General features: G+C 41.9%; 2 protein-coding genes across 6 annotated transcripts; one reads left to right on the top strand and one right to left on the bottom strand.

Moving 5' to 3' along the window:
• Positions 1 to 9: 9 nt before the first annotated feature.
• On the bottom strand, positions 10 to 6,482 carry glyctk (glycerate kinase). 5 transcript variants are annotated; one of them, XM_030052680.1, is made up of 5 exons: positions 6,289 to 6,482; positions 1,777 to 2,163; positions 1,536 to 1,687; positions 1,263 to 1,438; positions 10 to 1,164 (listed from the first exon to the last, which is right to left on the bottom strand). In XM_030052680.1, exons 2-5 carry the CDS (start codon positions 2,130 to 2,132, stop codon positions 283 to 285), a joined length of 1,566 nt encoding a protein of 521 aa, XP_029908540.1. In that variant the 5' UTR covers positions 2,133 to 2,163; positions 6,289 to 6,482; the 3' UTR covers positions 10 to 282. The 5 variants fall into 5 exon arrangements, with proteins under 5 accessions (XP_029908540.1, XP_029908543.1, XP_029908541.1 ...); XM_030052683.1 differs by lacking the exon at positions 6,289 to 6,482 and adding an exon at positions 5,901 to 6,116; XM_030052681.1 differs by lacking the exon at positions 6,289 to 6,482 and adding an exon at positions 3,288 to 3,462.
• Positions 6,483 to 9,300: 2,818 nt separating this feature from the next.
• On the top strand, positions 9,301 to 14,224 carry wdr82 (WD repeat domain 82). Its single transcript, XM_030052686.1, has 9 exons — positions 9,301 to 9,679; positions 10,189 to 10,286; positions 11,498 to 11,564; positions 11,711 to 11,810; positions 11,943 to 12,059; positions 12,195 to 12,350; positions 12,510 to 12,579; positions 13,221 to 13,363; positions 13,984 to 14,224. Exons 1-9 carry the CDS (start codon positions 9,519 to 9,521, stop codon positions 14,011 to 14,013), a joined length of 942 nt encoding a protein of 313 aa, XP_029908546.1. The 5' UTR covers positions 9,301 to 9,518; the 3' UTR covers positions 14,014 to 14,224.
• Positions 14,225 to 14,626: the final 402 nt, after the last annotated feature.

Raw genomic sequence — 14,626 nt, forward strand, 5'->3', positions numbered from 1 at the left:
CAAGTTTTCTGAAACCTGCCAAGACCCTGATTACAAAAGTTATAACAAAATTATATGATTTGTTTTTTTTTTTGTTTTTTTTTTTTTTTCAAATCTAACAATATTAAGTGCAGTGTGTGGTGTTATCCGTTTAATATAACAATACTGATCTTGACATTTAATATTCATAATAAGCTGTGCAGATAAGAGTGAAAACAACTGCGTTATGATCCTTAAATATACCTTATTCTAAATGAATGTTTACCACAATTACTTTCTGTTTTGCTTTTAATCTATGTATTTTTAATGTTCATGAGATGGAATAATTAGCATATGCACATCCATTACATTGGTGCCAGTTAGGCCTGGTAAAAGCAGGCGCTCCCCACTAGAAAGATGTGAAAAGAAAGTGAATGAATCGTTGTTAGTAAGGCAGCCATCAACGTCCAGCCCCTGTGCTTTCGCTTCTTCCCACAACCCGCCATCAGTGACGGCCCCGGCTGCCTCAGTGGGTCCATCCTGGCCGTCTGTCCCACCACTCAGGAACAAAGGACCGTTAGGTGGGAGCTCCATGCCTCTCAGCTCCAACCCAACTCGCAGGGCCAGCTCCTGGTTCCGCCCACCACGACCCTTCCCTGTCAGCTCTACGGTGGGCTCGCCCCCAGCTAACAGACACGTGGCGCCCCAACCTTCTGTACGCCCTTCACTCAGGACTTTCATGGTACGACACAGGTCCCAGCTCTGGACGCCCACCTCAGGCCCCAGCTTCAGCACCTCGGCAGCAACTTCAGGAGGGGGCTCGTCTCGAGAACAGGCATAACGCGTCAGGAGGCCATACAGGCGAGACACTGACCGGACATCGCCGCACACTCCTGGTGACAGCACAACAGGGCGCAGACCTAACTCCCGTGCACGGCGACCCGCACACCTGAGTGCAACGCTATTGGAGCCAATCACAACATTGAGAGCATGTGCTGCCCTGTCCGACTGCTCCTTACTCTGTTCCCACCGAGGGCCTGCTCTTCCAAGGACGTCTTTCACTGAGGCTGGGAGAGAGGTGGACAGGTTGTAACGTTCAAGGACAGACAAAACCTCCTCATGCCGCACTTCACTCTGCACTGTGGGGCCGCTGGCTATCAAGTCCAGGGGATCTCCAATCACATCAGACAGTATCAGTGCAACCACCTGTGAAGAAGCGATGGGTTTGCAATGTTTTAATGAGTTCTGCCCTTGAATATTGAGTGTAGTACCATCTTAGAGAATGAAAGCACATAGAGCCTTACCTTGGCAGGATAAGCATAATGTGCAAGCCCACCACCCTTCAACAAAGAAAGGGCACGACGAACAGTATTGAGTTCCTGAATAGTGGCACCAGCAGCTGCCAGTCTGCGTGTGACATCCTGTTTCTCTTGTAGGGAGATTGGTGGGACAGGTGCAGGTAAGAGTGCAGACCCTCCACCTACACAAAAGTTTCACCGCTTTCTGTTAGAAATTTAAGTCTACATTTTCAGCGATATCTGTGCAAAAAATAAGTTTCTTCATTAGTTTCATCTTACCTGAAATGAGTACAAGCAGCAGGTCTTTCTCAGTCAGTTCACTGGCTAGCTGTTTGATGCTCTCAGCTGCCTTCTGGGCATCAGCATCTGGCAAGTTGTGTTTAGCTCCCTCCATTACTCTGATGCAACTTTTATCTTTTAACAACATCTGGCTGAGACAGGAATGAGAAAATGTATGTGTGATCTTAATCACTGTCTAAAACAAAACCAGTGGGTCATTTATAATTTAAGGCTTACTTACTCTTTCCCATGCTGAAGTAATGTCTTCTGAATTCCATGTGGCACACTTATCACTCCTCTCTGCAGGTGATCCCCCATAATCCTCTCTGCCTCTGCAGCCATCCCAAGAACTGCCTTTCCAAAGCCCACTAAGTGCAGGTTGTGTCTGAGCGTGAACGTGTGACCATCTATAAGCAGGGAATCGTCCTTACGCTGTATACTGTGCCGGACCACAGTGTCCGGCTGCACAGCCTCCACAGCTGCTGCAAACACCTCACGTGCCCGTACGTCCAATGACATTCTGCAAAATGAAGTTTTCCTCCCCCCTGTGAAGGCCAGAAAGGGCTGAGGCCGGAGCAGCGAGAGAAAACGTGCCATGGGCAGTTCAGAGAATCTTAGCTGAAATCACCTGAGGGACAAAAGAGCAAGGCTTAGTCACAGTGGAAATGAAACAAAGCTCCATATAAAGAAAAAATACAGGCAACACAACAAATTTGTTTTTTAAAAAAATACAAATTAATATGAAGAGTATGTAAGACTACATTCAAAGTAATGAGTGGCATAGGGGTGGGTGATATGACCAGAAATGTGAGTAATTATCACAATATAATATCAGTGTTTACTTTTGTGTTGAGTTAAAGCTTAAGGAAGCATAAAGTTAGCAATAGTTTACAGAAATCCTAGGTCTTCTTTATAAAACATGTTTGAATGTATGCCATACAGTGCAATATGCAGTAGTTTGTCATGTTTGCCATGTCTTTAAGGCAATGTAGGACACACAAATGAAATATTGTAATGCTTTGCCTCACAGCTGAGAGGTAATATTTAGCAACACAGTTACTGCAGAAAAGTAGTCCTGGAATAGCCTGTCAGTAGTACATGACTTGGTGTGATGGGTGTGTGCCCGTCACTGTAGCAACCTAACACTTGATGTCCATGTGCAATGTTAAAAGCTGGAAATAATTCATACAGATTTTTCTATAACTTTTATGCATTTTGGTGCAGGGCAAAACTCTATTTGGATAGTCACTGTTACTGACCTAATATGGAAACATGTTTCCTTGTAAAAGACTACTTTCTGAAGCCTTTGCCTACCTGTGCAAAAAAGGTCAGGAAGCCTGTGGATTTCCTCAAAGAAATGCAGAGTGTGCGCTCAGATCATCTGTGTAAGGCAGTGCAGGACCAGGCACTGACAAGAGCTGTGTACCTTGTGTGTAATGATTGACTTGAGCATTGGCCAACTGTCTGTGTGTTTGTGTCTTCGGGAATTTTAGTTTCCAGTGACTGAGTCAACAAAAAGTCGAGGGTAGAGTTTGTGCAGCAGATCACATGGAGCAGCGGCACTAGTGGTGAGTTCAAATGTAACTATGACTGCTCATAGTTTAGCGTGCGCCTGCAGCTGGGTCGTAAATAAACTTATTCTGATGCATAATGTGTTTTATCAGTTTTTGATTTGGCATCGACATGACAGAGCCTTCGTCGTCACATTTTGGTATGTAGGTCACATTCATGATACACTGAGTCGTGTCTCACCGTTAGTACCGATATATATAGTCTGGTTGATGTTTTCGTCAGCCATGTTGCTTCAAGGCCAAGGGTCACTTTACGCGTAAAGGTCGCCGTAACTGCGCAGTTAAGTGCGTGCGGTTCGTGCGTAAAGGCCGGCAGCAGTAGCACATCCAAGAACAAATCCATCCATCCAAAAAACAACAACACATTGACATTGGGGATATACTGCTACCTTTCAAACATGAAAATAATGAATTTAAGTGGTAGCTTCTGGTGGAAGAGTCCAATCAATAACCCGGACAGAGCATCCATATATGGACTCATGGCACCACAGACCCAGCCATGTGGTTAAGGTTCGGTGGGCTAACAGGACTTTATTATAACTGGCTCATTCACAGGTAACACTGGTAAGCTATGTCTAGTCTACAGGAGACACAGACATGAGAAAAGTCCAACAAGAATGAATTCAGATTATTTAAATAAATATAAACCTATATTCATCAGTGCTTATTCTCATAACTACACACTTACAAGCTTTAAGCTATTTGGATTAAACAACCATGCATAATAAATACATTTGTAGTATTTAAACTGCAGCTTATGGATTTGCCAATAAATGCAATAAAACATACAACCCCTTTACTTGACTGGTTGTTCATGACTGATGTGCAATCAACTTATGCTTTCTGTTGAGGATCATTATTAAAGGAGATACAGGCCTAATATACATTTATATTTTAAAATAGATCTCTCGCTGGATATTAGCTATTTTAATTACATTATTTCATATGTCAGTGGTATAATCTTTTTTCTTATAAAACTAGAACAAAACTTTACTTTGAGTTTTCCATAGAGCAACTTTAATTAGCAAAGACTTTGATCTAGGGACATAATTCCCCAACAGAGAGACTGTTCAAATTGCAACAGAAGAGATATACAGTATGATGACCCTGTTCCTGAAAAATGATTTCTGCCCACAGTTTGTCAACCAATTATCCACGTGGGGTTCTCATCTTATGAAACTGGTTAGAGATTAAGTTAAAACGAAAAAAAAGTTACAGTATATTAATGCCAGCTGCATGTCTGCCCCATATCATAATGGTTTCAGTAAGGAGATCCAGAAGTGACCGGCTGAAAGAAACAGAGAAACATTGTTCAAAAACTGTGGCCATTTGAGACGAGTCCAGTGAAACTATCACCACAGCCTGTACATGTGTAAAGTGTATCAGATGAGTGAACCCAGGAGACAGTGCAATCTCTGGGGGTCATCCACTTCTCATGAAGCCATTAAAAATAAAATAATTTGTCCATAAATCCATGAAAGAAATGAAGGGGCAGTTCTGCAACATGACCTCACATGATAAAACGAATGGATGGTGTTCAATCCAATGTGTTGTTACTTGTCACTGATTCTTGGGAATTTGGATAAATCATGTCCCACTAAGAAAAATGCTATTTCTGTTGGAAATTTACAATATTTTAATGAATAAAAATCAAGGGCATAATCAGGGGGTGCTTTTCACATTTGTAAGGTTCTTTCTTGGGTTTATTTTTAAGTTTTATTAATTTAATGATTATATGTTGGCCCATGGCCTACAAAACCAGTTGTCCTCAGATAGGAGATAATCATTTCAACTTGATTAAAACAACAAAAAGTAATAATTTCATTGAATAATATATTTACCACATGAAAGAGTACATCATAATATGTATTAAAACTACAAACGGTGAGTTTTGAACAATATTTACTATTATTTTGTGGTTGTTCAAAATGTGTCCCACATATTTGTCACCACAGTCAGATATTTATTAAAAAAAAAAAAAAACTCTACAACTACAAGGTCAGCTACATTCCTGAGGACCCCTTTTCAAACCTTCAGCTCTACTGCATGCTTCAAGACCACTCAGGCTCCTGGAAGTGTGCTATTTTCTCTTAAATCTCTTCATATTTTTGGACACTGCTACTGTCACAACCATAACATGTCAACACCGTCACTTTTGTATAAAAAATATTAGATTATGGCATAAATGTATACTTTTTAAGAAGAGGTCTGATGCAGGTAGCAACAGGAGGGAAACAAGCTGAGAACAACTCTTGCTTATCATGTGAAAGAGCAGGTTTTTGTCACCACCGTCAGACGTCACCACCGTCAGGTTTTCTGTCTGACGGTGATGACTGAAGTCTTAAAAATGCTTATAACAGTGCTCAGGATTGTTATTTTTTGTGCCAAATAGTTAAATAAAGTTGTTAAGCAAGAAGCCATTGACTTGAGTGGTATAAATATGTTTAAAAAAAAAAAAAAAAAAAAAAAAAAAAAACATTAAGGTGACGGTGTTGACAAAACAAAGTAGCCTAATAACTGGGAAAACGCCTATTTTATGAAAAAAAAAAAAAAAAATGCAAAATGAGGTTGCACCGGTACATTGCTGAACAGCCAAGACCGTTGCATATAATGATATACCTTCAGATTTTGTAATTTAACTCACTTTTTTTTCCTTCAAAATTAAAACCTGTTTTATCCAAGTTCCCAAGAATCAGTGTTGTGAAACTGCGGTCTGAAGTCTTTGACAACACAGTAATCAATCAATAATCTCACTGTGGCACCAATATCGAGTCCCAGTGGTGGAAAGACTCACAGAGCTGTGTTTAATGAACTGTGTCAAGAGTTGGGCTCTGCAGAGCTGCTCTTCAGAGTGTTGTGGTGAAGGTCTTGACCACTTCAGCTGGAGATGGAAAAACAAAGAGAAGCCTGCTGTTTTCTAGGAGGATGGTGAAAGCTCCGTGGTAAATCCAAGAAGGCCACAGAGAGCAGCAGTGACACACCGGTCTCCGACAGGGACCGGGACTAAAAAACAGCCCTGGACTCTGACCTGACCGGCCCTCGACAATCGTGTGGAAACGCAAGAGCCCCAGCAGTGTGTCATGATGCCTTGATGTGCCTTAGTGTGAGAGTAAGCCCAGTTTGTGCTTCTCTCGTGTAAACATTTCTATGCATCACTCTCCAGGGTGTAATTTCTCTCTTACCTTTTCACCCCCACCCCTTTTCTCTCCGTCTTCTTAGATTTGTATCCATATTGCTTCACTTGTGTACAGTCTGATGAAGCTGTAACCATGGAAACTGATGCATGGAAACTGCCGCCACTCGAGGCTCACGGTGCTCATGCCCTCCGTTTCCGGGCTTACTTCTTTTTTGGGTGTTAACTTGGCACGCAAGAACCAAATGTTTGCATTAGCGCCCCCTGTCGCCTGTTAGTGCAACTGTCTGAAATTATGAAGAAAAAAAAAAAAAACGTCCAGATGACAGGACCACACTGATCTCTGATAATAAAGGGGGCGACAGAGAGAACGGACCATCTCCTCAAAGAACCCCCTTGTCAGCTTCATTTCACCAGTGGCCTGATATTTAACCAAGCCTCTCACTACCTGCATCAACGGTGACCTTTGATTAAACTCAGAACACACACACACACACACACACACACACACACACACACACACACACACACACACACACAAACTGACCATCTAACCATGTCTTTCTCTTTCCCCATTCCATTCACCGTCTTACCATTTTCCCTCATACTATTATTAATATTACTGCTGATAATAATAATCATAAATAAACAAATAATATAGTAGATATTAAATAATAAAGAGAATATGTGATAACACATAAATGAACTAACAATACTGTTAATCTTGTCTCTTTGTTGAAAAGGGATTGCAAGGTTGAAGTTGGGCCAGCGCAATGGTTTTGCCAGAAATAAGCTTTCTTGAATGGTGTTTTGACTTATATACCTCAAGATGGCTGCCACAGAATATTTAGCCCAGTTAAAGACTGTGCCGCCTGATTTCACTGATTTGCAGACATTTACATGCATAGAAATTAGCTGCTTAATCTTTGGTTGTAATGAAAACATTTCAGCATCAAGAAAATATATATTTTTTTATATAATGAGAAAGGATTTTTTCTCCAAGATGAAGGCAACATGGGCAGCATGGTGGCTTAGTGATTTACACTGTGGCCTCACTACAACAACAAGAGGGAGGTTTCAGCTCTGAGCACCGGCCCTCTCTGGGTGGTGGCTCCCGTTCTCCCCATGTTTGTGTGGATTTCCTCCAACTTCACAGAGACATGCACTAACTCAGCTTGATCAAGTGTGAAATATTTTACTGGGGTGGAGGCAGTGGTAATTAGGCCAGTTAAATAGTCAGTCAGAGTGAGACTACTGCTGTAGAAGCAGGTGAAGTGAATGTAAATGATACTAATCTGTCTCCAATGAATGTGTTTCAACCACTAGGTGGCAATAAGCACCCATCACTGCTCTGCAAACGCTCTTTATACTGTCAGTCACATAAATACATGGATGTGGCTGGTCTTAAAGGTTCTCTCTCTCTCTCTCTCTCTCTCTCACACACACACACACACACACACACACACACACACACACACAAACACAGAGACACAGACACCTGGGTACTTCTTTCTGCTGTTAGTTTCAAAATGGTACAGTTTTGCCTGGTTGCTGTGACTAAGGTTTCACAACTGGGCTACAAAGTCCAAAACTCCCAATGCAGAAACTGATACTTGTGTTTATGGGCTAAAGTTACATGTAACATGCAAACTAAAGACAACTGTGTCAAGTTGAAAGTAGACTTTCGTGCAAAGGGTCTATGCTTAAATGAGAGCATTAGTCGAATTGTAGCACTTGCTACAATTTAAAATAAAATGGAAAAAAATCAGATCCCTGATCAATGCAAGGTATGCAATTGCCATTTTCTCTTTAGATTACTGAAACACCACTGAGTGACAGAGATCTTTTTGAAATTTGAAGTTATACCCACATTGTTATATTCCTTTTCATTTTGAGCCATTTGTAGCCAGTTCAGCTGAAGTTAAAAACAAAGGACAATCAACTTCACCAAATACTGCAATGCCATGCATGTTCACAGTTGCATACAGTTATACTGAGAAGCTTAGAGTCAGTTATAAGACAATGAATTGCACAGGTTCAGATGTATTTTGTATTTTCACAGGGCAGAGGGACACACCATCTCCTGCAGACTTATTGGTCATAACAAAGTGGCATTTGTTCAGGATAACATTTGACAGAACATTTACACACTAGTTACATTCATACCAACAACATCTTGTACATCCAATATTAGGTATACCACCAATTCTATAATACATTTATAAATACAACCACAAAAATCTACAATATAGGCCTACACAAATAGCCACAAAACGATATGCAACAAACACCTGACTGAAAGCCACAAAAATACTTACTGCAACTCAACAGGTTGTAATTATATATATGTAGTTATAACAGGTCCAAATGACCAAAATGCCAATAGTCAGCTTGAGAGATACATGGGTAAATTATTGTATGGAGAATGACTTTTTGAACATGTATTGCAAGGCGAATATTTTTTTATAGCTGATGCCAATTCTGTATTCTTTAGAGCAGTGGTCCCCAACCCAGTCCTCAAGATCCCCCTGTCCTGCAGGTTTTGGCTTCAGCTCTACTCTTGCACACATGACCCAATTAAGGCCTATGCATCTTCATGCACAACCTGTTCAGGGTAGATCTGTTTCAACCAATCAGCAGAAAGGCCTTAAATGGATCAGGTGTGAAAGAGTAGAGCTGGAACAAAAACCTGCAGGACAGGGGGATCTTGAGGACTGGGTTGGGGACCACTGCTCTGGAGTATTTGGGAAATGGTGTTTCTGCTATAAATAAATAAATGTTAGTTTAAAAATATGAAACTAACAATATGTTTGCACACACAGCACATGGCTGCCCTGTCCTGTCACGTACATAGCGTGCAATGAGGAGGGGGAGCACATGCTGGACAGCAGAGGGAGCAGCATCACCAGGTCAGCTACCATGTCCTGGGTGCTGCTGCAGGTCTGGGGTAGCCCACGCGCTGCAGTCCCAGGCCGCGAGGGGCTGACGAGGAGCTGCACCTCTCGGGAGAACTCGCCAACTTATCGCGTGACGTTTCTGTCGAATGCGCGTGTCTGGTGGCTATGCGCGTCACCGACGTGGCGGAGGCGGTGCTTTTCATCCCGTGGATCACAAATATCACAGGCGGGATTTCATTACAGTTTGGGAAATATCCCTGTAAATGGGCCACTTTTAGCGCGGTTGCTGCTGGTATCCTTGTGTGAATCATTACAGCGGACTGTTGTAAAGCTGTTTCCAGTGTAAAACGAGGGTTTCCACCCCCCTCAGTCACAGGCCATCATGAAGCTAACGGACAATGTGCTACGGAGCTTCAGGGTGGCTAAGGTTTTCCGAGAAAATTCGGACAAAATCAACTGTTTTGACTTCAGCTCAAACGGAGAAACGATTATTTCCAGCAGTGATGATGATTCCCTGGTCTTATACGATTGCCAAGAGGGAAAGTAAGCACATTTTCTGTGAATATCGTCATACTGTTTTTGTTGAAACAGCGACGCTACTTGCTATGCTAGCTAGCTAGCTAGCTAGCTAACATGTCATCCCTGCTGTGTCGGTGTTGATTAGCTACAGCGGCAGCGGGGCCTGCTGCACTAACCCCGGGGTTCATACTCGGCTGTGGCGTTTATCTTATTTAGACTGCATTCGCCTTGAAGAGCGTTAATTCGCTGAAGGTTTCGTCAAAATTTGAACATCAGTGTTGACTCTACTTCTGTCTACACAGACATCAGTTAGAAGAAAGCTAACGTCGGGCTGTGCAAGCTAGACAGGAGAGTTGATGCTCCAGTTACATTAGATCCTTCTAATTTTGTAATTGTAGCTACAAACTTACTATCTGTTGCTGATTGAATTATTAAACCAACCAAGGACAGTAAGTCTCTTTTTGTTGTGATGGAATAAATTAAACAAAAGGCCAACTCACGTCCTTTGTCTTGTGAAATCTGATTTTTGGCAGACCCAAGCGGACACTCTACAGTAAAAAGTATGGGGTGGATCTCATCAGGTATACACATGCTGCCAACACTGTGGTCTACAGTTCCAACAAAATTGATGGTATGTACATACACTTACATGTAATTGTTGTTTTACTACATAACCTGAATGAGTTTGTGTTGGTGCCCAATTTGCATTTTTTTGGTGTATAACCTTTGCTGATAAGACTACACATTGTCCAGTGGTCACTGTGTACAGGATTGTCTTCTGTGGACCTCTGCTGCGGGGAACGCTGCTCACTTTGGTCTGAGGTAGTTGTTTGTACAGTTTGAGGGTCTGTGATTCTGCCCCATACAGGAGCTAACTGTACAAGTGACTGCCTTGCCCAGGGTTGAGTCCACTCACCTGACGTAGTCCTCTTCAGGTTTGAATTGGATGCCTGCTTTATTTTGGCAGCTGCTGAACATGGTTGATGTCACTTTCCACACATGCTCCTCTGTGATGACACAGTCTGTCATGTCATGTCAGTGCCCATGTTGGTGTTCTGTCTTTTTTGGTATCCCTCTGCTTCTCATCCACTGGGACCACAACTTCCATAGCAACAGGCCACAGGCTGTAAGAACAGACACAGTATCATCATCAATACTCCATTTCTCATTTCACACAATGGTGCGCTGACAACTACCTCAAACTGAGGACACGCTATAGATCACAACTCAGAGTACTTTCTGTTATTCTCCACCTCCTGCTACTTTGCGAAAGCATACTCCAACCTTTTCTGCTGTACTGTTCCCCTAGTCCTGTACCATACCGACCATCTCCAACAAAAGCAATCTTACCAGCATCACTCATGCTGCTTCCACAATCATCCACTCTGCAGCACCTCTCAGACATGAGCAACAGAGCCACCACACACCTCGCACTCACAATAGCGAATGACACTGATCAGCCCCTCAGTCCACATTTCACATGACTGCTGTCAGGCCGCAGATGCAGGACTCTGAAATGGAGAGGAGCTTGCTTTGGCAGAAGATTTGTCCCTCCTGCCATAGCAGCACTAAACAAACTGCCTCGCCGACACAGTATAGAGTCAGACTTGACTGTGTGTGATACGTGTGTATTGGGATGCAGGTGGGGAATGGAAGTCCTGTGTTTGTGCATCTGCATGTTTATCTGTATGTCGTGGTGTGGTTATCTGTTTGGTCTGTGTTTGTATGGGTGGTGAAAACAAATTTCCTGCAGGACAATACAGACTATATCTGTATCTGTTTATTGATCTGTATCTTTGAGAGTTTCTCCTCACCTCAATTCTCTGATTGTGATTCCTGAAGATACTATCCGGTACCTGTCCCTCCATGATAACAAGTACATCCGCTACTTCCCTGGGCACAACAAAAGGTGAGGAGGGGACTTCCTCTGAGTAACTCGCCTGCCAACGTGATAGTGTATTGTTTGTTGTCTGGTTCCAGTACCTTACTGTGCTTTTTTGTTTTTGACAGGAATTTGCTCTGTTCTTACTTTTGCTTGTTCTGTTTTGTGAATAGAGTGACATCTCTCTCCATGTCTCCCGTGGATGACACGTTTATCTCTGGCTCATTAGATAAAACTATCCGACTGTGGGATCTGCGGTCTCCTAACTGCCAGGCAAGTCAGCTTTGTGCCTCTCTTGTCATCTGAGTTACATCCGATAGATATGTCAGTTATGATGTGAATTTTTGAAAGGCCTGTATATAGCACAGACCTTTTGTAAACACTCAATTTATTTGTCACTCTTAGGGTCTGATGCACCTGCAAGGGAAACCGGTGTGCTCCTTTGATCCCGAGGGTCTAATTTTTGCTGCTGGAATAAATTCAGAAATGGTTAAACTTTATGACCTGCGATCCTTTGACAAGGTAAGAGGTGCATATTTGTTTGTGTGTGAGAGAGGCAAAAGGAAGTGGTATGATGCAAATAAGTGGTTGCCAGCTGGCTACAAGCAGAAGTAACTTGCTTTAATTCAAAACTGTCATGACCTATATTTTCCAAAGGGCCCCTTTGCAACCTTCAAGCTTCAGTATGATCGCACATGTGAGTGGACAGGACTTAAGTTCAGCAATGATGGGAAGCTCATTCTTGTCTCTACCAATGGTGGAGCCCTTCGCCTCTTGGATGCTTTCAAGGGTGCTGTGCTACATTCCTTTGGGGTAAGAGATCACCCACTGTCACAGCAGCATTCAAAACCCGGGCACACACCAGAAACATGTTTTAGATACATATAGATGAAACTGTTGGGACAATCTGACAGTGTAATATGGATAATTATAGGTAATTATCGATAATATGCTTCCTCTGTTTGCTAACAGGGTTACAACAACAGCAAAGGTGTAACACTGGAGGCTTCATTCACCCCTGATTCTCAGTTTGTTATGATTGGTAAGTGAAAGCTTGGGCCTTTCATCTTCTCATTGTTCCTCAAAGTTTGAAACATGTCATAACTTTTCACGTTCTTGAAATTAGCATGATCATGGCACCACAATTTTGACTTTCTTAGAAACAGTAAAGAATGACCAAATATCTGATTGACTCTGAATGCTCATGGCATACATAGAGAAACAGTCACACAAGAATGGGCTCAACTGCAAAAATAGATTTTAAAATCACCACTGAGCTACTATGCCATTTATTTGTCTGCATTAAGGTTTCTAAGCTAGTGGGATATTCATGAGGCCAAACCATGTTCACACAGGACACAGAGCTGGCTGGCTGAGTCGTACAGCCTGCCTCCTTCCAATGCCCATGTCAATGGTTCTGATTAATAATGGATGCAGAGTGGTGTTGAACTGCACATATGGCTTGTGAATCTACAGTGATAGTTTAATATCTCATCTATTTTCTCCATGTGCCACCCATATTTCAGAGAAATACACAGTGAACGTACACTGCTGATGGTCGTATTTGCATCATATCACCAGAGAGAGGCACATAAATATTTAAGAGTGTATAAGGGTTCTCTGCTGAAGCAAGCGTGCTAGTCTCGACATGGTGATTTCCATGTGTCTGTCCTTATATTACAGGCTCTGAGGATGGAAAGATCCATGTATGGAATGCAGAAAGTGGAATGAAGGTGGCTCTACTAGACGGGAAACACACAGGTCCTGTTACCTGCCTGCAGTTCAATCCCAAGTTCATGACATTTGCAAGTGCCTGCTCCAACATGGTGAGAGGGGTCGGGAATTTATACAGTTTTATCAGTGTTTATTCCTTAACATTTGCTTCGCACAGCTATCTCAGTCAGTCTTACATGTTGATAGTCTCAAACAGCAGGAAAAAGTAACTTTTCAATTAAGTTGTCAATAAACTGAACTTGACAGTTACACTGGCACACAGAACTGTACACTGTGCAAGTGGCTGTAAGCTTGTGAGTTTGAGGTGAGCAGAGTGTGGCCTCAATTCTGTGTGGTGCTGGAGATGTTTCTTGTTGGTGCTTCTGTGATATCTTCTTTTAAATGTTTGATATTCTCTGCTGCTACGCAATTAAGATGCAAAACAAATGCCCCAGATCCAAATTACACATAACTACTCCCTAAGTTCATAATATGTCACAACCATGCAGCCATTCAAAAACACAGCAGACAGAGGAAAATGGTAAAGACAATTTGATAGTGAATTGTAAAGAAGTTAGTTCTGTTTTCACACAAATACTGAAAAGGGGGGGAAATGGGAAACCATAACAGGACTTAAAGGAAACCATGTTTCAAGTGATTGATTGTAGTATTGTTGGACACAAGGAACCTCAGTGTCTCTATTGTGACTAATTTTGAATGCTTTGTTGTTTAGGCGTTCTGGCTGCCCACCATTGACGACTGATAAGAGCAAAGCAAGCAGGAGGAAGCTGCCTTTTGGGCTAAAGGCAAATCAAGTATCCAATATGGACCAGCAGGGGTCAGCACACCCAGCTCTGAGTGATTTACACATGTGTGGCAAATCAATTCAATTGTAAATAAGTACTTTGCAGAAATAGATTGCTTCTTTATTGTCTTTTTTATACGTAATATTAAATGATTTCTTTGTAAAGATACTAGTATTTTGGAATTTATTATTGTGTCGTATGTATTGGACCTTGTACATTCACTCTTCAAGTATTCCTTACATCATTGAACATCAATTCCATTTTTATTTTTTAACAAGCCTGTCAATATGGCATTAAATAATGCATAAATCGTCAGACTGAACGAGAGATTACTTATTGATGAAACAACACTAAATCTCAGAGTAGGCAGTTGTGTGTGTGTGTGTGTGTGTGTGTGTGTGTGTGTGTGTGTGTGTGTGTGTGTGTGTGTGTGGTGGTGGGGGGGTATATTATCCAATATAATATGAAGTATTATAGTAAGCATTCATTTATTTAAGTAGTAATTTATTTTTATTGTGCTTTTCGCGATCAGTTCAAGTCAAGCAATAAAAATTGGTGAAAGGGCAGTAT

This window comes from Myripristis murdjan, chromosome 5 (genome assembly GCF_902150065.1).
Source record: "Myripristis murdjan chromosome 5, fMyrMur1.1, whole genome shotgun sequence".
Taxonomy (NCBI): Eukaryota; Metazoa; Chordata; class Actinopteri; order Holocentriformes; family Holocentridae; genus Myripristis; species Myripristis murdjan.